Genomic DNA, 23,702 nt, shown 5'->3' with positions numbered 1-23,702 from the left:
TATACCTTAATATCTACTGATGTTGCCCTTTCATTATCCTTAATAGCTTGTATAAATTCACTTTAAGAGTTTTACTTTGAGTTAAAAACTCTCTCCTAGTAGCACAATGTCCTGCTGAGAAAGTTTTGGTTTAAGATCTCCCTCTGTTTAACTTGGCACATGCTTAAATATTTGTACTGTTGAATTTTAATTCTTTGTACTGTTCCCAGGGATCGAGGGCAGAAAAGTCTGAGTACAACAATAATATGAATGATTGATACAGCCTCTATCAAAGTTGCCAAGTTCCTAATCTCAACATTTGCAATGTTAATGTTTTCTACAAAATTGTCAGTTATCTTGTCTATTAAGGTATTAAATAACTCTGGCTGCCAGAGCCAAGCTGAGCAGAAGTAAGACACACAGTTATTAAACACATTAAAGTAGAAGAATCAAAAAAGAGCCTTTTCCCTTCCTCCTGGGACCTTTCATTTGTTGCAGATGTTTGATTGTATTTCAGGAGTTCTAGTAGAAAAATCCATGTAAACAGGTTACTCTCCAAGGCCCTGTTTTACTGCAATGACAGCAGTTTATCCCACCATTCTGCTCCTTTTTCATTTCTACTGTCAATTCCTGTTACTTTTTTCCACTTCACAATCCAGTGCACTCTTCCAGTGTGAGGCCAGACCTCCCTCTGACAAACTGTGGTCATAGTGCAGCCATTCCTATTTTTTTCCTAGCTATCATTTTCCAGACACCAGGCTGCTTCCACTAAGGCTGTCAATCATCTGAAAACTCCTTGGATTCAACCCCTCTATCTGGACTCAGAGCTTTTTCTTTCCTGTCAGTGATATCCTGCTCTCTCCTCAGCCCACTGTAAGCATGATTTCTTTACTTTTGTATCCACACTGTCCTCCGTGGGTCAAAAACTGGTCCTGTTTGTAACTGGACACCTACTGAGGCCATTTTTATTGCTCAGCTCATGCTCTGCCTTCAGCTTTATTGCTCACAAGTGACTCTATGTGTTACCAAGACAAAGGTACAGCACACATTTCTAATCTAGGGGGAATGTGAAAATACAGCATTTCCTACTCCATAAAAAGTGCTGTAAAATCGCAAGGATCTTCAGGCTTGTTCAGCCTATACAAAGTGTATGCCACAAAAGAATAAAAAAAGATAAAAGCAGCAGCCCCCTATAGTGAGCCATCCAACCTACTATTTCATTCAACAGCTGAGTGCTGATAAAAACATTTCATACTCCCAAAGGAGAAATGTGAGGTAGAGTTTGTGATTTGAATAGAAAGTAAGGATCTCATTAAAAAGAAGAATTAATCTGATTACTGAGTGATTTTCAACATGAAAAAGTTGCATGTGAAAGTTGACTTATGTGCCTATGCCCATCCCCCAGAATTTTGCTATTGAATCCCATAGAATATGTTTAAAAATAGCTATTAAATTTATAATACAGGATCTACCTTGACACAATTAAACCTGATTGTGTAACTCTTCTTCTTCAGGCAAATAATTGCTTGAAAATCACTTGATGGCACAGTAGCAAGTCCTAAGTAGTCATTTAGAAGACAGTGTCAGGATTCTTGGTCTCTTAGCTGTGTTAGAAAATTTTGACATCATGAGCAAGATCTCATCCTGCAGTATTAGGGATCTCTGCAGAATTGCTGAGGGCATCTGTTGTTGATGCAGGAGGAGGTAATAGAGTCTGAGTAGGATGGGAAAAGATGTTTGGACACACTACAGAGTCATCACACATCATGGAATACAGCAAGTCCCTTCAAAACCCAAGAAGCTGCCACAAAGCTGAGCTGACTTTACTGCATTTTGTAGAAGGAGGACTGCAGGCCAAGATGCAAGAAAGTGGAGAGGCTCAGAAAATTTTTAAGAGGACCTTTGTAGAAATGACCTTCCTCTGAGATTTTCTACAACAGTTGAGACCTTAGGAAAGGATGATCAAAGGCCTTAGAGCTCATCAGATTTTGATTTAAAAACCTGCAGGCTTTACGATATAGAGACAAACTTCTGTGGGTGTGTAAAGTCTTTGTTCACTTCAGGTTAAATCTGATCTCTACTTATAATGAATCCAAGCTTTTTTAACTGTCAGTCTTGGTAAAGGAACTTTTTTGTTTTAAAAAACACTTCTGGAGCTACAGGAACAGCTAAAGGAATGACCAAAATATAACTTTGTACCCTGCTAAATAGAATATACTTGGAGATGCTACTTGTACTGTCATCTATATAACACAATGTCATCTCACCCCAGCATGTTACCAAGCACTTATTGACATTAAACTTGGAAAATCATACCTGGAATATTGTTTAGGTAAAAAGAAAACCCTCTGAAACTCTCTTCATAAGTGCCCTAGCACTGGGCAGCTAACTGCTAGTGCTGCAGTGCTTAATAGAGCACAATAAATATGAAAGCCATATTTAGAAAAGGAAGGATCTTCACACCCTTGAGAAAAGCTCTGCTTTTCATACTTAAGTAATGATTCTTGACTTACTTTTAGTCACTGTGCTGCTATTCCCAGGTTGATGCACTATTTTCAAGAAAATAATATTTCATGGTATAACTTTTTAATGTCTTGGACTATCCGCTCTACTTAAATTTTTGAAGTCTTTGTCTTTTGTTTTGTGGGGTTTTTTTATTCTATTTTTTAAAGGATTCTTTTAAGTGTATTTCTCCTGTAGGACAAAAAGAAGAAACATAGATATCCAGGGGGAACATAGGGATTCATAGCTTTGAATTATGGAGTATCATCACGTCACAGGAGCCAGGCATTCATCTCCCATAACTTAAATTCATCTCACCATCTACAAGAAAGACACTGGATAAAGCTGCTTGTCTAGTCTCTAGTCAGTGGAAAAGATGTGCCCAAAGGGTGCTTCTGCCTACATACTTAGACACCTGTTTGAAGGTGGCAGTCATGCTGTAGAGGTGTTTCTACTTCTCATTGGAATAGAGGGGAGCCTAGGGACTAGCTGAGTCCTTATACTTAAGGACTAATTAAGAAGCTAGAAGTAGGAGACAGGAAGCATAAGTCCTAAGTTCTGGCTACTGCTTCCTTGTATTAATTTTCCCAAACCCAAAAAGCTTATTGACTTCATTTCCATTAGAGGAGTAAAGCCAGTGCACACTCCTCCATGCCTACTACGTAAAATATCAACGTTATTGTTTAAATTTCTTCTAGTTATATGGACCCCAGCTGCATTATTATACCTACCTAGTATCTTACAGGTTATTTTCCTGTATCTTTTTCCTTCCTTTACCTATTCTCCATGTTTCAGACTTTATGACTGGTATTGACTGCTCTCAGTTCTTCTTTCTGCTTGCTACTTGTACAGCTTCCATTTTATGCAGCAATTTTTGCTTTTTCTCCTAAATTTTTTAAATTATAGATTTCTAGTTTTTTATTCCTGGACGTGAGATTTGTTTTTAGCAAAACAATGTGAACAGTGATTGGTAAGTGTCTAAAACCTTTTCTCCCAGATGGCTTGGCTCAAAATAATTTGTAAGATTCACTCCTTTGCATTGAAAACAGATATCATTTGTTTGGACTTTATTCTGTATACCAATATCAAATGTAACAAATTAATTATCTCTTTCTCTTAAGCTACAACTCATTTAAGTTCAAGATGAGTCCCTGCATTTATCATAATGAAGGCAAGGAGCTTCATATTTAATGCAGTATTTTCATAATCAGGAGATTGTTACTATAATTTTTTTAACCACTGGCAAGAAGCTCTGTACTGGCTGTAAGTGACCATCAGCACAGGTCATTAAAGCTCAAGATGACAGAATTTTCCCTCCTGTGTGTTACAAACAGCTCTTTATAGAGATTATGCACAACTTGTTGCAGTGTTGTGGTCCATGGCAGGCAGAGACCAATATGACATCTATCTCTGCTGTCTATTGATATTTAAGTTATATTCAGGACTACTATTTTGGAGTTGCCAGGCACAATACAGAGTGCTGTTCCCAAGCTCTGCAATCCACTTAGTCTATCCCAAACAAGCTATGTAAACCATTTTAGTTAACATAGTTACCATTTTAGTTGCACAAGTCTTTTTCGTGAGCTGGTGTAATTTTCTGGCACCAATGCACACTGCTTCTAAATCTCCTAGTTTTTTACTAGATTCTCAGTTCTGGCATATAGGCAGCTAAAGAGGCTCTTTTCATACAGCTTGGTGGCTTGGTTGGTTTTGTCCTTGACACCTTGATTGTGTGGCAAAAGAGAATACTTCACCTTTCAATCCCCTTTTTGTTACCTAGGTTGATGCCTGTCTGGTATAACTCACCAATTTCACAGGCAAGTCTTTCCTATTTGCTGTAGATGAATACAGCTAAACCAAGCATCTTCTTTCCCTCACAGCAAATGGATGAGGATAGAAGCCAGATACTCCATCTACAGCCATATGCCTTGCTATCAGCTCTCTTCCTGCTTTCTATTCTGTTTTCCATGTAGCATAGGAAGGCTCTCTGAGCAGGACTTGTATGAATGGCTCCTGTCTTTCAGCAGTCTACTGGAAAGGGTTTTAGAGACAATAGAGCAAGCTGGCATTTTCACCTGTGGGGGACAAACCATTCAAATTCCTCATTCTAATCTCTGAGCCTTTAGAACTGGATAAATCGGCTTAAGGGAGGGAGGCTGTATGTAGTTAAAATGCTGAAAGAAGCAGGCAGATTCGTGCTTCTTTAGAAGTCTTCCAAAAGGGCTTCTGGCCTGTATTTCTTCCCCCTCGTGGAATATATTCTCACTCTTTATTCTTTATCTCTGCCTATTTAGCAAAAAAAAAAAAAAAAAAAAAAAAAAAAAAAAAAAAAAAAGATTCCTGGAAGCTGAGCAATAGAAAGCTGAGCAAGACCATGTAGTGAGGATTTATGAAAAATCTCATTGCAGCAGATAAAGCCAATTACATGTGTCACCAAGGAGTAAAATAAGCCCTGCTCAAATGGAGTTTCTTCCCTTGATGTTATATTTACAGAACTCTTGCATCACTGTAACTGGGAACACTGGGATGAAGATACATTAATATAACAGCATGAAAATTCACAGAGGAGCAGAGCAGGTACTGGGGAATCATCCAACAGGGAGCTAATTCTCCAGTCACCCTGAGAAGGGAAGAGGAGACAGCTGCTCTCCCTGATGTTGCACAGGACTGACAGCATCTCTCCTGCCTGCAGTCTGCTTCCCTCCTCAGTGTGCTCTAGGAAGAAATATGTAACTGGAAAAAAAAAAAAAATAAAGTGAATAAGCCGAGACATTCAGACTGAGGAGGAAAAGTTCTGCATTCTCCAGCTGCTGGCAGGGATCTCTCCTGGTTGCAGGGTTCCCAGGATTCCAGCCAAGGAGAGAAGGGAACCACTGCCCTTGGGGAGCCCTTTAGTGCAGCAGGTTGACACAGCCATATTTTAATTCTTAACATTTTCTTACTAGGCTTACTTGGAGATCTAACAAAACTAACTTCCCCATTGAGACACCTTTCATTAGCATCTTGAGTTGGGTATTGAATGGCTGCAACCTTTTAGAAGAAATTAAATCTATCTTAATAAGATAGATTTAGTTTAGTAAGTTAAACTCTAATTTGCTTTCCTGGCATCTTGTACAGAAATCAAAATTTTACTTTACTAGGCATCTTCTGTGTATTTATTTACTGAAATATTTGATAACTCTCTGTATCAATACTAGAAATTTGAAGAAAAATAGCTAAAATATTTAAACAGGAAAGTACCAGAAGTTTTGATAGAAACTTTAAATAATCAGCTGATTTGAGACAAAAACATGCGAATGTTATATCGTGTTCACTTCAATTAATCCCTTCATACAAAAAATTTAGATTTTGGAACAAAACAGAACACATTACTACTTCAACATCACCCAATATTGGAACAAATTTGATTGAAATTATTACAGTTAGTGTATAAAGACCCATTCAGTAAATTATGCTTTAAAAATGCATTGAAAGACTTGGGCTAATTTTATTGGAGGTTTTAATTCAGATTCCCTGTCTAGTAGCTGGGTAACTGTGAAAGAACTATTTATTAATTTAAAGCTCATACAGCTGATTGATGCATGCTAATGCATTTAAGATTTAATAATCACATCTTCCTTAATTGAATTGTATTTGCTCAGACAGAGCATATAATTAAATCAAGTCTTTTGTAATCCTTCTCATGCCAGATCATTCTATGGTACATTGGGGAAGAACAGTCAAAACTGTGAATTAAGTTAATTTAAGCTCATTGAAAAAAATCTGTAGTCATGTGAAAGTTTAGTATATCAATCATTTTCCAAAATAAAGAGATTTATTCTTCCATACAAATGTTTTGCAATAATTAAAAAGTGTATGGAGGTAGCAAGACTTAAAATACAGCTAGAAAGGAACCAGTTGTAAGAAAATCCAGCCAATTTCTACAGTAAATAGTGAAATCCTTTTACCACATCACCAGAAAGCCACTTTAGACATTGCTCTCAAATGCTGTTATGGAGAATGAAGATATTAGAGGGCAGACACAGAAAACAAAGCCAAGGTGTGCCTAAGAAATCAAAGAAGAGAGGAATGAGATAATGCTTTACTGGACACTTCATTGTGCTTTTGTATACATTGTCAGCTGTTTCCAAGATGCAAGTCCAGAGCCTAGGAAGGGTATTCCAAGACTATAGGATAAAAAAAAAAGTGGTTTCAATGAGTGGGAAAAATCAGTTAGAGCTGGGGATGGATTTCAAGAAGACATGTCAAGGGAGAGACAAAGAAATAAACATATTTTTCAGGAAAGAAAAGTATCTGACAGCTGAAATTTTTATCATCTACTTTGCCCCTTTACTGAAAGAGTTGTAAGAGGAGGAGGATAGAGTTTAGGCATGGAGAGGTTTACTTATTGAACACCTTTTCCTGATTGCTGGGGACCTTTTTATAGAATAAAACAACAGCAGCATAATTCATAGTGTGATCGTCAAGCTGGCATTTTTTTCTTTTTATGATTGATGAGAGTAATTGAATAAATGGATGTGCTACAAATGTATCTTCTATGCCCATAACATTTTACAAGATCTATTCTACAAAGCAGTGATATGGAAATAAGCAGAATCTTATTCTCTGATAAATGAGGTGTTATCTCAAGTCTGAATTATTGACCTGATCTAATTTGTCCATCAGAGTTAAATTATAGAATTTATCCTTTGTAGTAAGCAACACTTGCTTCTGATTTTTCTGATTAAATATCACCTGCAGCAGAATCTGATTTCTGTCCTTGATTTCCCAATACTATAATTTTGTTAAAGATAACATCATGGGGCTGTAGTGTTTTGTCTGAGGACTCTGATATCATGCTCTATGGCATTTAACTTCAAGAATCATTTGCTCTTAATGTCATATTCAACCTTGTATTAGCAAAAGTCTTATAAAGATTTGTTTCCTTGACTACCCCATGAAATGTAATTCCATAGCTGTAAAAGGAAAAAGAAACTTTGACACTGGTGTATAATTAATAACGTATCACAGAAAGAACTCTGTCTTAGCAAAGTGCTGTCAAGGTTCTGCTTGTGAAGTAAAAACGTGCTTTTCTTTCTGTGCAAGTGATTTGTAAAAGAAATGCAGGATGATTACTTTTCCTCCTGGTACAACAAGTACTACTGTTGATCTTTAATGTTTTTTCATGGGGGCAAGCCTGCACTGGCTGAGGAGGGTATGTCACTTCACACAGCCCTCCAGCTTAGCAGTGACAACTGCAGGGGTTTGCTCCTGATGGGAAATAATGCCAACCTATATGGCATTCAATGTGTAAAAGGACATTATGATAAAATCTGCCTACAACTGCACCTCCTGCTAAAGGTCTTCTTGTCACAGTGTCATTTTGAAATATTCCTGAGGTATTCAGTTCAGTGCATGTCCTGTGTTTAACATGAGCTCAGGGTAAAGGCACCTGTCACCTCTCATTCAGCTTTTTTTGAATGCAAATCTGAGCAGCAAATTTAAATTATAGACAGGGATACTTTATCTAAATTCAATGAATGGAAACAATCCTGGCCCTAGGCTGGGGAAGGGTCTTGCCATTCCTGGCCTGGGTTCTGCTTAGATGTGCTCTTTGATATAAAATATGAAAGAGCAGAGTATCACTACACAGGCTGATTGCTCCTCTAAGCAGGAATTAGCTGGCTGCTCATCTTTTTCAAGTGCTCTGGAATTTGCTCCAGGCAGTGGGTATCTTGTGACAAAAAGTTTTTTCCCAGTTTAGAACTGTTTTATTTTGCTGACTTAGGATCTGTTCTTTGGGAAACCAGCAGTGCTGAGGATCTGTTGTTTATAAATGAACACAATCAGTTCATTACCTAACCCCAGTGACAGCAGGACAAACCTGTTGGAAGCCAGAGGGTAGTTTTACTTGCCATCAACTCCCTTGGTCTCCTACAGCATTGCAATTGTGCTTGAAAAAGGTGTCTTTCCTATCAGCTCCTTAGAAGCCTTTCCAGCCAGCTAGTCAGCTCCACAGCCCATGCTTTCTACTGGCACTATAGATGAAGTTGACAAAATGTGCTTATAGTATTTCCTTACACCTATCATCTGCCACATTTCACATCAGCAGTATGCCTTGCCTGGACAGAGTTCTTCCTGACAATAAAATTCTAAATAAATTATAGCTGGAGGGAATAGATACGGTGTTGACTGATACTAATTCCCTGAAGTCAATGTAATGGTATCTTCTGAGGCTGCTAGTGACAGGAGGCTGAAAGAAGAAATGTTTGTTTCTGGAGGAAAAAAGAAAGAGAAATAAGGAAAGGATTAAATATTACACCTCTAGTGAGCAAAGTGCATTCTGCTGGAGGTACATGCCACTTGTGATAATAAAGAAAAGGTCTTATGATGTTGATGATACTTCATATCTTTAGTACTGTTCTGTGAGCACAAAGTATGCAACCAGAAAAAGAAAATGTACTAATTCCTCTTCCTCTATTCCTCTCTTGATTTTCGCCTCACAAAAGTCATTGTCTTATCTTGATTAATTCCATAATCTCTCATGTACAGACTAAAGGAAATAATTTTGGATTCTGTAGATGCAATACTATTTCCACAAATTACTTTTTTTTATTTAGGAAAGAAATAATATGTTATGAAACAGTTGATCTATAGTGACCTGGACTAAATACACTGAATGCTATATACTCACTGACTACCACTACTACTCTGCTTGTATATGCTTTACTTCCTTCCTTCCTTCCTTCCTTCCTTCCTTCCTTCCTTCCTTCCTTCCTTCCTTCCTTCCTTCCTTCCTTCCTTCCTTCCTTCCTTCCTTCCTTCCTTCCTTCCTTCCTTCCTTCCTTCCTTCCTTCCTTCCTTCCTTCCTTCCTTCCTTCCTTCCTTCCTTCCTTCCTTCCTTCCTTCCTTCCTTCCTTCCTTCCTTCCTTCCTTCCTTCCTTCCTTCCTTCCTTCCTTCCTTCCTTCCTTCCTTCCTTCCTTCCTTCCTTCCTTCCTTCCTTCCTTCCTTCCTTCCTTCCTTCCTTCCTTCCTTCCTTCCTTCCTTCCTTCCTTCCTTCCTTCCTTCCTTCCTTCCTTCCTTCCTTCCTTCCTTCCTTCCTTCCTTCCTTCCTTCCTTCCTTCCTTCCTTCCTTCCTTCCTTCCTTCCTTCCTTCCTTCCTTCCTTCCTTCCTTCCTTCCTTCCTTCCTTCCCTCCTTCCCTCCTTCCTTCCCTCCTTCCCTCCTTCCCTCCTTCCCTCCTCTCCTTCCTTCCTTCCTCTCCTTCCTTCCTCTCCTTCCTTCCTTCCTCTCCTTCCTTCCTCTCCTTCCTCTCTTTCCTCTCTTTCCTCTCTTTCCTCTCTTTCTTTCCTCTCTTTCCTCTCTTTCTCTCTCTCTCTCTCTCTCTCTTTCTTTCTCCCTTCCCTTCTCCCTTCCCTTCTCTCTTCCCTTCTCCCTTCCCTTCTCCCTTCCCTTCCCTTCCTTTTCTTTTTTCTTTCTTTTTCTTTCTTTCTCTCTTTCTTTCTTCTCTCTCTGATAAACCCTATCTTTGCCATTTTCAGTTTATCTGCAATGGGAGATAAGCAGCTGGTATTGTAAATTGGATCTAAGAAAATCTAGGAAATTCTTTGATATTTTTCTTTAGGCAGTTGATTTGGTTAGAGAAAACCTAAAAGTTATTAGTAAATTTGCTTCATGATGACCTTGGCCAAGACAATTCAGTCTTCTATGTCCTGATTTCACATTCACAGGTGACACCAGCTTTTGTGAAGGACTTTGAGACCTGAAATGCCTGCTACAGAACACCTTCTTAGGCTTATTCTTGTTCTTGCCTTCCCTGCCATTGTGGTAAATTGTCAGATAATCACAAAGGACTGAGGCATTTACAAGAAATAAACAGGTCAGAAACACCTGCATCCAATGCATATTTCTGTTTTTCATCTTCTTTGAAAAAAGCAGATTTTTATGTTCCCAGCTAGACAATATGGTATCCCAAGGGGTTGTCCTGAGAGACAAACTATGGAGATCAGGATGGAGAAAATTACTGAAAACCTGAGGTATCAGAAATGCATATCAGTGGCCAAGAGATAAGACACATGTTAAGAAGGAGTTTTGCCATTATGCAACAAAAGCAATGTTGGAAGGGAGAAGTGTCCATTGTCACTTTACAGCTTCCTTAGGTTGCTCATAGCTGTGGAAAATGTCCTACTGAGAGGGAGAGACAGAGCAGAACAGTCACATGCCTTTAGGAAAAATGGAAAGTAGTTTCCAGATGAGTCTCTGTAGAGCAAAATGGGAGGAGCTGGGCTGCCTTAGGTGTCTCTTGGGAAGAGGACTGGGCAACCATCACCAACCACATAACAATGGAGCAACAATGGGAAGAGAATCTCTGTTCAGAGAGAGTGAAAGGACTGAGGACGTCTGAAAGCCTGTGTGCTCATGCTCATGTTCCCAAATTACCCAGGAGAATTCATTTATTTGACTGCAAAACTCACGAACCTACTCAGTCAGAGCTTGTGTAGTTCCTACAGGTGTTAATGTGTGTAGGTCCTATTGCCTATTTGGCAATATTTTTAACTTGGAACATGAGTGTGAGAAGAGTTAGTGAGAAATTGACATTTTTAGCACAAAGTGCCTGTAAGCATAAAACCATGTAGCCTTAAGTCCTCCTAGAAATGCATTTTTTTCAACTGCTATTTTTATAAATTACTTTCTGTGCCATTTATGGTCATTTCCTTCCACAGAAATATTATTTTGCAGTTTAGTCCACAAAGCACAAACCTTCTCTGGCTTCTGCCTTAACTAACCAACCAGTATAAATTTCTCTTGAAATTCACAGCTGTCTTCACTGAATGTGAGTAAATGAGCTTGCCAGGTTGAGCTGACTCTAAACTTTCTTGTCTTTGGGATGCAAATCCTTTTAAGTATATTTAGGCCATCTCTATTTGATTTTCATGGGACATGGGGGAGGGAGAGAAACATCTTCTTCCATAAAGGAAAGAAAATGAAAAAGATGGGCTTGAAATCACTCTGTTCAAAAGTCACTATCAAAGTCATCATGTTCCATTCAAGAACCAAGGATGCTGGGCTTCTGTTTTCCTTATGTTTGTGTGAGAAAAAGGATTTCTCTCCATTGTTTTCATCTTTCACTTATGATTTAAAATATACTGGGGTTGTGACTGATAGGTATCACAAGAGACTTATGTGCATTCTAGTGACTGGTTCAAATTCCAAAGCCAAACAGCTGGTACTTAGATGTTTTTAATGCCTGACTGAAATTTTTCATCAAATTCCTCATCACTTCCCATATTCTTTACCTTCCTGGCCTGGATACCCAACAATCTGCTTCTTTTAAAATAACATTTACCCAACACAAGGTCTCAGAGCACCATTTAAAACTGCCCAGCTCATATTTAATTGACATTTGGATTTCCCCAGCTGGAGGTACTTAAGTAACTATTATGGCCAGCAAACTGGAAAACCCCAGATATTCAGGAGCTGGATAAATAACTCTTAATAACATAGAACATAAAGTATTTGCTGTACCTCTTAGTCCTCCTCCAACTCATGAGCAGAGGTAGAAATGGGATAAAAACCAGTGCAGTGCTCAGAAAGTGCAGAATTCCAGACATGATCATCCTTAACACAAATCCCTCTTTACTGCTTGTTTATATAATAATTTCTTCCAACTTTATGGCAGTCTCACTCCCAGCCTGCCTTAATGTAAATGAAAAATCAGACTTTGGTGTGTAATATTGAGAAAGTTCTATGGTAAAATTTAGCTGTAAATTTTGTACATTTTTATTGTAAAATTGTAAGAGTTTTCAACGTGACAGTTCATGAAGTGTATAATGCACTGTGTGCAGAGGGCTGGTGCTGGCTTTGCAGAGCTGGGAACCAAAGTTGATACCATCCAGCAGTCTGTCTGTCAAATTTAGCAAAAAAGGCACATTTTAGGGTGTTTCTGGATAATGAGGTCTCCTGAGCTCTTTGCAGCTGGATATCTGTGATCATGTTTTCAAGAACATTCAAAATGCAGATGGAGGAGGAGAAATGGCTGCAATTTTCATTAGCAGTAGGGTTTATTAAGCAGCTATTATTAGGCACCAGTTCTTCCCAAAAGAGGATACAGTTTAAAATCTGGCTTATGGCATTAAAGGTAAAACTACAGAACTAACTGCAACCAAAAGCCTTAAAACTTCAAAAGCTTTTTAAAATACATTGCTTAATTCCAGAGAGGATCATATGGAGAATACAGCTGGATTGAGATCATATAAAGGATTTCTTAACTTGTAGTTGGGACAACTTGCACAATCTACTTGTAATTGCTGCTTGTGAGCAGCAGGACCGTGGCAGATCATGCTCTAAAAACTCAAACAAGTGTAAAGGAAAGTGAAGCTTACTGATGACAACTGGAACTAAATATCATAAAAATTTATTTGATTGAACAGTGCTGTGATGGAATCACAGTGCAAAATGTGAGGATTCTGCTTAGTCTTTTCCCACATCTTAATGGAGAAAAGAGTTATAAAGATTAATTATTTAGGCAGACAGGCTGTACACTCCACTTAAAGATTTCTTAATAAAGAAATCTCCAGTTGAAGCCACTTACTGTAGTAAGAACAGGAGTTTTAAGAGGAATGACAGCATAATTTTAACTCTGTGCCACATTCCTCTACTGTTCCCTGTGTTTAGTCTTGCCCAGTTTAATACAGCAAGCTCTCCCCTGATTTCAGGATTGCGTTTTTTAGCACTTCGCAAAATGAGACACCATGGTTCATATTTTATATTTATACTTCAAGTTCTGATGTGACAGAGGTTTCAATTGGATACCATTTGCTGTGATCAGAAGTGTGCTTTCAAATATTTTTAAATAATTTATAGATTAGGACTCAAAAGGAAGAAGAGCCTAGAAGAAAAGTAACTGCTGCATCAGCTTCTTACCTGTGACTGCTGATGAATTAATGATTATTGTGTTACATCACTCATACCAATAGCAGGCATGAAAGGCTTTAACATTCAGGATAAAATGTTAGAAAAGGGAGGTCACAGTGGGGTCCTACATAAGTTGCAATGAGCAGGGACCAGCCACAGGGAGAGGGGAAATTGTGAGTCACCTGTTAGGGCAGGGAGTAGCTCACCTCCTGGGAGCATCCTATGTTATCTGCAGGCAAGGGGAGCAAGGGACCACTGCCTGGGGATCTTTCTTTTCCTACTTGTTGAATTTGAGCCCACCAAATACTAAAAAACGTGTGTGGGTGTGGGTGTGTATTCACACGTGTGTATATAGAGGCATGGGGTAGGGGAGAGAGGGAGAAAATAAACACATGGTTCATATATTTGGATTTGTAAAAGGGTAGAGAAATTAAAAGTGTTTGATTTTAGAATGACAAACAAAGCAAAACAATAAATACAGACAGCTGTTCCTCCTAAGCAGGAAAGGGAGAGAAAGGTATCCAAGAGCCCAGTCCACCATAAGCTGCTGATCAGCCAGACCAGCTGTTATTTAATTTAACTGTCTCAGAAGTATTGAGGGCTTTTGGAGTGCCCTAAATCAAAAAGTTTGACTTATCTAAATCAGATATGGTACTTTCTTGCTCATCTCTTTCCTTTTAATGGAATTTCTATTTGACATTTGTTTTGGTTTGTTTTGTGTCTTCAGTTTCAACATTTCAGGAAGCAAAGCAGTCTGGATTTAAGTGGTGTACAGAGCCTGATTGATCTTCTTCAAGCCTCTAAAGCTATCTTCAATGACTGTCATATTAGTGGGATAAAGAAAGGCACAGTGCTCCACAGGTCTGGTTTTTTGGTTTTTCTGTGCTGTGCTCTGAAATAATTTCTCAAGGATTTAACTGGATGCTGAAACAGCAGTTTAAAAGTTCTTTGCTTTGATCTGAAATACCTGATAAAAACACATGGATTTTCTGGAATCCTTCTTTGGGTATTTCTATTATTTTTATTTCATTTATCAGCCTGAATGGCTGTACTTTATTTATCTTTTGTGGTGCGTATGTAATAAGTGTTGGGCTACAGATGAAGACAAAATCCTGAATTGATTTGGGCAAAAGGAAAAAGCAACAAAGGAAGAGTGGAGAAAGAAAGCAATAACCCGAGACCAAATGTGTTATTTATGCTTTTACAGTGTTTAAATATATATCTATAAAAAAAAATGTCAGCTACAACCCAGCTGTAATTTTGCCCTGTTGTTAGCCAGTTGCAAAAGTTCAGTCCCCTATTCATTGCTAGCTATTGAGATAGGATTCTGAGGTAAGAACAATGACATTTTCAAAAATTTGTTTATTAGTAAAGGCTGGTGCCTCTCCTGTATACTATGGTCTGTACTTACCCAAAATCTACAATAAACTGTTTCCCCCAGTCCAAGCTGCTCATCCATGCAATTGCTACCTGAGATCTTTGGAAGTTCAAAACTGTCATTCTTTCCTCTCTAAACATTATACTCACATCCCTTTGTAATTTTACTTCTAACAGTGAGCACAATGTCCCGACATTATCAGAAATGAGCCAGGGCCCCAAGGGCTTTGCCATTTCTTTTTTGACATCTTCAAGCTATTTTGAACCAGGGTGCTGTGTCTTGTGATGTGGAGCCCACAAAGACTGCAGTGTTTTCCCCACTTGGTTATTAATTGGCCTGTGATAGTGACATTGATGTTGTGGTGGCAGACACATGCAGATTGGAAATTAATATACTCAGCTTGATAGTTACAAAAGAATTTAAAAGTCAAGCCATCCAAGCTCTATTAAGTCAATAAAAGCTGAGTGGAAGTATCTAAGAAGCATGAGAAAACCTTGGATTACCTTATTTAAATTTGATACTTAATGAAAACATAAATATTTAAATCTCATGGAGTTATTAACTAAATTAACCAAAATTATTTTAAAGGTACAATTTACTCAGCTAGATCATCAGTCTAGGCAGTCTCTATTTAAATTGGTGGAACTATGTCATTGTACTCAGCTTCAGCTCTTCATCATGATATCTTTTCTAAGCATAACTGCTTTTAGAGCTTGAGGGTGTTTTTGTGACAGCTACATACATGTTTTTCCAATGACTTAAGAACCACAAAACCACATTTAATATATTAAAAAAAAAAAAAAGCACTTTTGATAACTTACCATTCTGTAAAGTTTATCCTCCAGATCCTGATTAATTCTTTGTAAGGCTAGGTAATTGTTTTGTATCCTAAAACAAAGATGATATCATGTAACTGAATGCATTGCTTTTCATGTTGTTTTTTTTTACCTGTATTTTCACATCAGTACAAAACCTTGGCTTGCACTACTCAAATTCTATTTGCTTATCACTCCTGCTACCAGTCAGTGGCTGCCTTTGAAATGCAATTACCACCTGCTTCCTAAGCAAACTTCCAAACTTGTCGTATTTTCTTACTATATTTAGCAGCACATTCCAGCAGGAAGTGAAGATATGTTGATTGTTCTGCACTTGTGTGCAGACACAAGTTACAGCCTAGGAACTTGCACAAGGTAATTACAGTTTTACATCAGGCTCTAGAATAGTATGTAGGAGAGGAAGCTTGAGCTCTAGGCTGAGGCAGCACTAAAAAAGAATTATTGTGAAATTGCAGCAGAATCCTAATGACTGTAGCAACATGTGGGCATCAACATGTGACTTAGAAGAGAATATTTCTTCTTTCAACAAAAGTTCAAGAAGTTGCCTATTTTTTCCAGGAAGTATATTTAGATAGCTTAGCTGAGAAAAGATGAGTATTTATATGAGTATTTATTTTTATCAGCACTTAGGGATTGAATGAACTCACAAAATGAGGCTTCCCTACTTATTCCAGAGCAACACACCAAAGAAAAGTTTCAGCCTGCACATCTTTAGGTTACTTAGATGGTAACCTTGGTATTGTAATGAACAAGCTGCACAGCCTGTGGGAAAACCATTGGTATTTTGGTAGTAGCTGTACCTTCACCTCCACAGAACCTAAGGAGGATAGCTTCTTGTTCATTAGTACCCATCACCTCAGCAGGATGTATTACAAGTGTAAAGCAAATGTTAGAAGCTCAGCTGTGAAAAGTTGGTCTGAATAAATCCATATGGCTGTACTGATCAATAGGTCAGAGTATTTTCTGCAGCGAAGAGATTTTAGGAAATGTGCAAGTGTTTTCACTGTAAGAGTGAACTCAGATGTAATCCACATTTATACAGCAAAGAGAGCTTCCTCTGAGAAGTCTGGATCTGGGTGTAGCTTCTGTGGTTATCAGGATGGGACTGGGATTAAAGAAGTCTCTTTGTTTATCATTTGCTTAGGAGTGGCTGCTGAAACTGGAATGATCTGTTTTCCAAACATGCCATAGCTGCAAATCAAAAGGTCCAGCCCACTCCTTCTTGGCAAAGTGATGCTTATCTTGGCTTCTGTTGCCATGGAGCTTTTCTTTCCAGTTAAATGATAAGAATTCTCCGTTCAGGGCAGACCAGTGGCTTGCAGTGCCCCTCTTAGGGGATGCAGAGCTCTGGCTGGGTGTCTCAGCATTGCAATAACATCTGCTGACAGACCTGAGAGGGGATGTCTGTGCCAAGGACATCTGCTCTGTGGATATGAATAATGACATCCCCATGGGTGAACCTCCTCGGGGTACCAAGGGTCAGTCCACAATCAGGGCAGCCATTTCCAATATGCATTGCAAGCCTGGGGGAAGTCTCAATGTTGCCTGTGTTTTACAGAGGTGCTGAGCAGAGACTTCCTTCCTGTGAGGAGGATCCGTGGTAAAGACTGTTTGCTAAGGTGGTGACCCAAATGGGCTGAAAATCTCTGAGACTTGTACTGTGAAACTTGGTCAATACTCACCAATTCTCATAGTGCTATTGTGTTGGTGTCCAGGTGACTCAAAAGGATTGACTGAAGTTTACAATTCTCTGCATTGTCCATGATCCTCACAGCATTTATCACTAAGCCTCTCTATAGACATTGATTTGTGCAGCTCTAGGTTTACTTGGGATTTTCCCTGCCATTTAGCTGTCAACACAACAGAGACAAGTTTCAGGGTACTCTGTACCCATCTTTTTGTGGTACAAAAGAAAGTAGAGATGATCTTGATACAAGGAAGGTTAAAATGACTTTGCCTGAAGCTACTCAGCATAAATACTTTGTTTTGCTGGTAAGGATGCATGCCATGATGCTGGAAGAAAGGACTTAGAGAAGTAAAATAGTGCCTTCTGGCTGAGCCCAGAAGTGCCCCAGCATCTTTTCTGTCATAGTTTATAGTTTTTGTCTAGTAAAGCAAACTAGAACAGGTTAAACTTGCTCTGCACCCAGGCAGTTTGTGGTTCAAGTGGAGGTGGTGTAAAAACTGATTTAAACATTAGCACTTGCAATGCCCTAAAGGTTTGCATGGGTTCAAAAGCACTTGCATAACTTCCTGAAAGTAAAGGGGAGAAAAACTTTGGTTCAGGTTTTTCTAGCCCAGGTGCCCCTGTACCACAGGCTGTTCTGCACTGGTTACTGATGTGGACAGCTCAAGGGAGACCCTGAAGGTTCCCGTTCCATAACTTTGAGACCATGAGTAAAAACAGCAGTAATTGCTGCTTGGATAGCAGACTTATCATGGCAACAATGGGTTCGTTCCTCAGCTTCTGTTCTCACTTTTTCTCTTTATATGAATGATTGAAATGCTAATTATCATTAATTATTTTTCAATGACAACACTTCCATGCCATAGATGGTGGTAGAGGGTTTTGCAGGAGTTTATCACAGTCTGCTTCTCACTTTGTAGCTTCTTTTGCCTTTACCCATCCAATTTTTGCCTGTTACATGTTTAGGTGAAAGTAGCTCATAAACTCTAGTTCTCTAACACATTCATTTTGCACTTAGAAAATGACCACCTCCCAGTACAGTCAAATCAAATTTTAAAAAAAATCCACAGCAAGTAGGAAGCTGAGCTTCAAAAAGTGTTTCTATTGAGAACAGTATGCAAAGGTAGTCAAAATAAGCACAAACACATACACATGTACACAAGCACATACACATGCACGTATATGGATAAACCCCAAATTGGAAATTCACTGTGCCAAAAGAAGTGTCAGCAAATGTAGGTGGAAAGGAGAGAAATGGACCCAGAAATACATGGCAGAATGTGTTTAAGGGATAAAAGAGGAACAGAATCAGATCAATCTTTAGGCAAAACTGTAAGATAAAGGGAAGGGGAAGTAAAAAGTAGGGAATATCATTCAAATCTGAAAATGATCTGATGAACTTAAGGTAACTTAACCTTATTTGCAGAAAAAATACATCCAGATAGCCTGAACATTGTGAAATATTAAATATTTTAACCTTGTAAATAAGGCTTTGAAAATAAAATGAAGAGTAGGTTTCACTATACTACAAAACTGCTATAAGGATAAACTCAAGTGAATTGATAACCTATTATCATGTGTTGATGTCTTCTTGTGTCATTTGTGTCATTAGGAGATACTCATGTGACTTCAGGTGCACATATGTGCATCCATTAAACAAAGGTTTAGATTCTTGACCAAATAAGGGCCTAATGAAAAATATTCTGACCATATTGAACATGTCAGGTGTCTGTGCTCTAACCCACCACACAACACACTCTTCCCTAAGGCTGCAGATTGCCACTGAAGAGGGAGTTTGCAAAAGCCTCTATTTCTCTGATTCCACTCAATTTCAAGCCCTCTTAAGGCCAATAAATACATCTAAAGTAAAACTTAGTATTGGGCTGACTTTCTTTAAAGAAGAGAATTTCTTCTACAGTGTAGTTAGCTTTGAAAAGTGACTGTTGAAAGAGTAGCTTCTTGTTCTAAAAATGTTTTTCTCTCTGTTATCACAAGTTATACCAACATTCTTATGAAAACAATAGTTTTTCCTCCAGGATTCCTGTTCAGAACACCCCTTCAGTCTGTGAAATGTCTTGCTCTTGGTGCAATGATTATATGTGTGGGCTAATCTCAGTGCTAAATATATGCTTTTATGAGTTTACTTCTTATGCCTTAAAATAACTCTACTTTCTGTTAAAAGATAGGGGACCTCATCAAGTTGTTACCCAGGGCAAGGTCTCAAGGAAGAAACCCAAAATGAACTTCGGAGTCCAGATGTGGCTCCAAGTTTGGATTTTGAAATTTTTTAGATTTTAACTTATAAAAGCTGTGCTGACCATGTCAGATAAGGGACCACTGCAGGGAATATGAAATCCCCTCTCTTTTCAGTCACTTTTCAAAGCTGAACCTATGCTTTACAGTTATAATTTTCAAATCTAGTTAGCACTGTTCTCTCACTGAGAAAAAAGAAAGAGGACATCTCTGAATGTTTGTAGAGAGGTTGAAAACTTGACCATTCAGCCACACAAATGACCTCCTCTCTTGAGTAAAATTGGGGAAGCCTAGCAACAGCACAGGCAATTCTGGATAAATTAAGACAAAGACCTTCAGAAAGGATTACAAAAGAATAGTCATTCAGCCTCCTGGAAAAAAAAAATGCACTTTACAGAAAAGGAAATTTAATAACAGACATGTTCTCCAGTGTACGAGTGGGATCTTGTTTCACAGGGCATATTCATCTACAGGGGGATGAATTTCTCTCCCTGTGCAGTGAATAGAGGAAGAGACATATAATTGAAACTAATTCTACTTCTTTGTTTTTCTCACATTGATTTTCCTCTGTGACATGTTGCTGACAAGCTTTTGGATGACAGGTTTTTTTCAGACATTATCCTTCTCCAGGCTAACAAATCTTGTTCAACTTGCAGGATGCCTTGCTATTCTCAATAGAAACATTTTTAAAGCTCACCTCGTAAAATATTTTTTGCTTCCATTATGATATGTCTTCAGGGGAGTAATCACCTGCCTGAAACATAATTTTTAATATAAGTTTTCTTCATAATATGGTACAATGTTCCATTAGAATATTGGAAAGTCAGTTCTGCTAATGGGGTGTCCTGGTATGAACACCAGACTTGGCTGTGAACCTCTGGCCTGAGTTTCAAAGGGTGCTTAACTCATTGGTGTCCAGTGCAGTTGATAAGAGGCTTTCTACTGACTAGGAAACCCATCTGTTTTAACAGAAGTGGGATGGACAGCCCCTCTGCTGCTTTATGGCTGCTGCCCAAATTGATGCTTCAAGAGAAAAGAGCACCAGTGTTTCCCGTGCTGGAATGTTTTGAAGCAAAACTACATCAAGAATGAAGTTACTTTCAGTGGCTCTGCTCTAGGTGAAAAAATAGGAAAAATACTGTTGACAAGAAAACTACATAGAGAATCTCCAGACTGCTCTTGATAGATATGTGTAGATTTCAAAATCACCACACCATCTTCATATTTTAGTCTCATTTTGAGAAGCATCCCCAGTTAGAGAAGCATTTAAGTTATAAGACCACACTAGGCTGTTTCCTACTTTTGAGATCTTACAGACTGATTCTGTTTAAAATTTGCATAACATGGTTTGGTTGACTCAGTATATTGGTGGTTTCTGTCATTGTTTTGGTTTGACTTTTGCCTTCCACAAGGAATGGAAAATATTTCTTTGGGTATTGCCCTGGAATGATTTATTCTGAATTTAATTTTGAGTCATCCAATGAATTAATCAAATAGTTCCATTAAGTTATAAGTTTAAGAAAGTCTCACAAGACATGCAAATACATTCCTGTATAAGTGGATAATTCTAGTTTCAGAAGTTTTGAGAACAAATGCAAAAGTGGATATTAAGAATCATGATAAATTTTAGGCTAAGTCTACAGACCATTTTAATCAGTGCCCGGAATGTCAGGAGCACAACCTTAACATAGTTTATCACTAACATTAACTAGATTCCTGATTTGCAACAGCACTGTGCCACAGCTACAACAGTTTTAAACAATAGCTTTTCAGCATCATTCCATTCTGCTCGAGACTAAAAAGGAAATTATTTGCTGTACTATAATGCAAAATGCCTGAATATTGTTTCAATTGAACATAGTCTCAGCTTTGAGTGATGTAGAGCCAAATTCTATTCTTTTGTATCAGCACAATGAAGTCTAAACAAAGAAAATGTGCGAAGTCATGAAATAAAAGATTTATCTATATATATAGAGTCTAAATTATATATATATGTAATGGGTTTATAACTTTTATATGTGTAATGCCATATGGCACTACCCCACATGTACGTTTATACATAAATAATGTCATATTTGCACAGATATAGGTGTATTTCTATTTGCACATTTGCTTTTAGTACAGAGACATCTTACATATCACATGTAAATAACTTTATGGGGCATGCAATATACATTCAGGTAAATGAAATCTATATTTTAAATAGAAAACACAATGTGTAATCAATAAATAATAAATCATGCATGTTTGCAACTGTGTTTGCTTTTACCTACATACATCTTTAATACAGTCACTCTTAAAATTCTAATAACTCTGTTTATTTAAAAAAGTTCATTACTAACCTTCTCAGTTTTTCAGTTACTTTTTCAAGTTCCTCCTGAGCACGTCTCAATTCTATTTCAAGATACTGACGTGTAGAGTCGAACTCTGTTTCAAGCATTTCCAGCTTATGGGTAGTGTACGATAGGCGCTTTCGTAATTCCCCCTTCTGTTCTTGCAAAGTACTAGAAAAACAAAGACCACAGCTGTAGAATTTAGCTGCTCTCAAAAAGCTTTTCATGATCCACTCTTTGACCAGTTCCCTAGAGTATAGCTTGGCCTCAAGCCAGAAAAGTGTGCTTCATTTGTTTACTGCACTTTGAAAATCTTCTGATTCAGACAGCTGACTATCTTCCATCTGTCCTTTCTGGTGCATTTATTGCTACTATCTCATTAGCCAGAATCGAATATGTTGTGAAAGAATCTTCATTAAAATACAAAACACAGTTTAGAGTTTGGTTTCACACAGGACCTTCCATTTAGAATTATCTTACCATACTATGACTGAAGAAGCAGGTCTCTATAGAACAGCAACAATAAATTATGCAAAAATATTTCCTTGCCTGAAATCCAAATTAAAATTCTGTAGAAGAAGAAATTTTTGTCTTATTTGATTCCTTTTATGAGACCTTATTGTTCAGCATTTCATCTGGAGAATGGTAATTAATAATGTCACGATTTTAAGCTTGTAGATCTTTCCCTTTTTCCCCCTCTTATTTGGGAGCCAAAGCTTTCCAGACTCAGGTGTAATCCCTAATTTTTCACAGTTCTTTCAGCACTTATGCCCTGATTCTAAACTATCTTCAGTTACAGTCTTACACAAAACAAAGCAGGAGACTCAGGAGAGCCACTCGGCATAAGCCTTCTTATCTGCACAATGGAGTTTTTTGTATCTCTGTCTGTTTAGTTTGCAAGCTCTTCAGTCTTGTAGCATGTTTGCCAGTTGAACAGCAGGATGGGACTCCTGCCAGAGCTGGGATCTCTGGAGATGACTGGAACTTGGTTCATATACTGCAACTTCATTGTGGAGCTGATGTCCTGGCTCCAAGTGGGACCTCTGAGGCACTGTGGAGCTGGGTCTGCCAGTGCCTAGACACAAAGTGTCTACGGGATGCAGTGTGAATTGCCTTGGTTTTTTTTTTTTTTTTTTTTTTAATCATGTGGCAAAAATAGTTCTTCATAAATGAATGGCAAATCTTGATTCCCTTTGATGTCAAGTGAGTGCTGCCATCAGCTGCAGTAGAATAATGTTTTGGGTCTTTAATTAGACAAGAGAGTTGGGAACAACATGTCAGTCTTCAAGGAACACTTATCTGAGCTGTCTACAGCGTGACTGGCTTCTCCTCTACGAGCTGTGATAGGAGCTCAGTAAGTTAATGCAAGAGCCTTACAATTGCTGCTTGCTTGATCCATGCAGCTTTGAGCTGGGAAACAGCCTAATGTTTTGCCAACATGGTGCTCTATTTCAGTTGCACATATTGCGTGGTTACTGTTATAGTTAGATTGCCACTTGTGGTTATATCCTCTTAAAATAATATACTCTAATTCAGACCTTTAATGCAGCTCCACTTAATATAACAATTCAATTTTTGTATTTCACTTGGTGAGTTAAACTCTGAACTTATCTAGGGAGCTGAGAACCCATGCTGCTCATTTCTACACGTCCTCATTGACAATGTTACCCCATCATACCACCTTTCACTTGCTCTGCTTCTGGCCTGTTCCTGCTACTCCTCTGCTCATCTTGGGAAACAAGAATGGTCAGTTTTCCTTCCTGTAGCCTGGAAACTCATATTTTCTTCTGTAAAGTGGCAGTTACAGTGTCAAAACTGTTTAGAGTGAAAAAAGATATGAT

At 38.2% G+C, this 23,702-nt stretch overlaps 1 protein-coding gene across 3 annotated transcripts in view; it reads right to left on the bottom strand.

Moving 5' to 3' along the window:
- BEGAIN (brain enriched guanylate kinase associated) overlaps positions 1–23,702 on the bottom strand; it is a 149,543-nt gene that overhangs the window by 38,210 nt on the left and 87,631 nt on the right. For 2 of the 3 annotated variants that reach the window (XM_053980011.1, XM_053980012.1), the window contains 3 exons: positions 21,871–22,032; positions 20,226–20,282; positions 15,574–15,640 (listed from right to left, as the gene is read on the bottom strand). In XM_053980011.1, the coding sequence (XP_053835986.1) occupies positions 15,574–15,640; positions 20,226–20,282; positions 21,871–22,032 (286 nt within the window). The remainder of the gene's footprint in view (positions 1–15,573; positions 15,641–20,225; positions 20,283–21,870; positions 22,033–23,702) is intronic. The other variant, XM_053980013.1, reaches the window with a different exon arrangement.

This window comes from Vidua macroura, chromosome 6, assembly GCF_024509145.1.
Source record: "Vidua macroura isolate BioBank_ID:100142 chromosome 6, ASM2450914v1, whole genome shotgun sequence".
Lineage (NCBI taxonomy): Eukaryota > Metazoa > Chordata > Aves > Passeriformes > Viduidae > Vidua > Vidua macroura.
The sequence above is the reverse complement of the archived record's forward strand: the minus strand, read 5'-3'. Positions and strand labels throughout refer to the sequence as shown.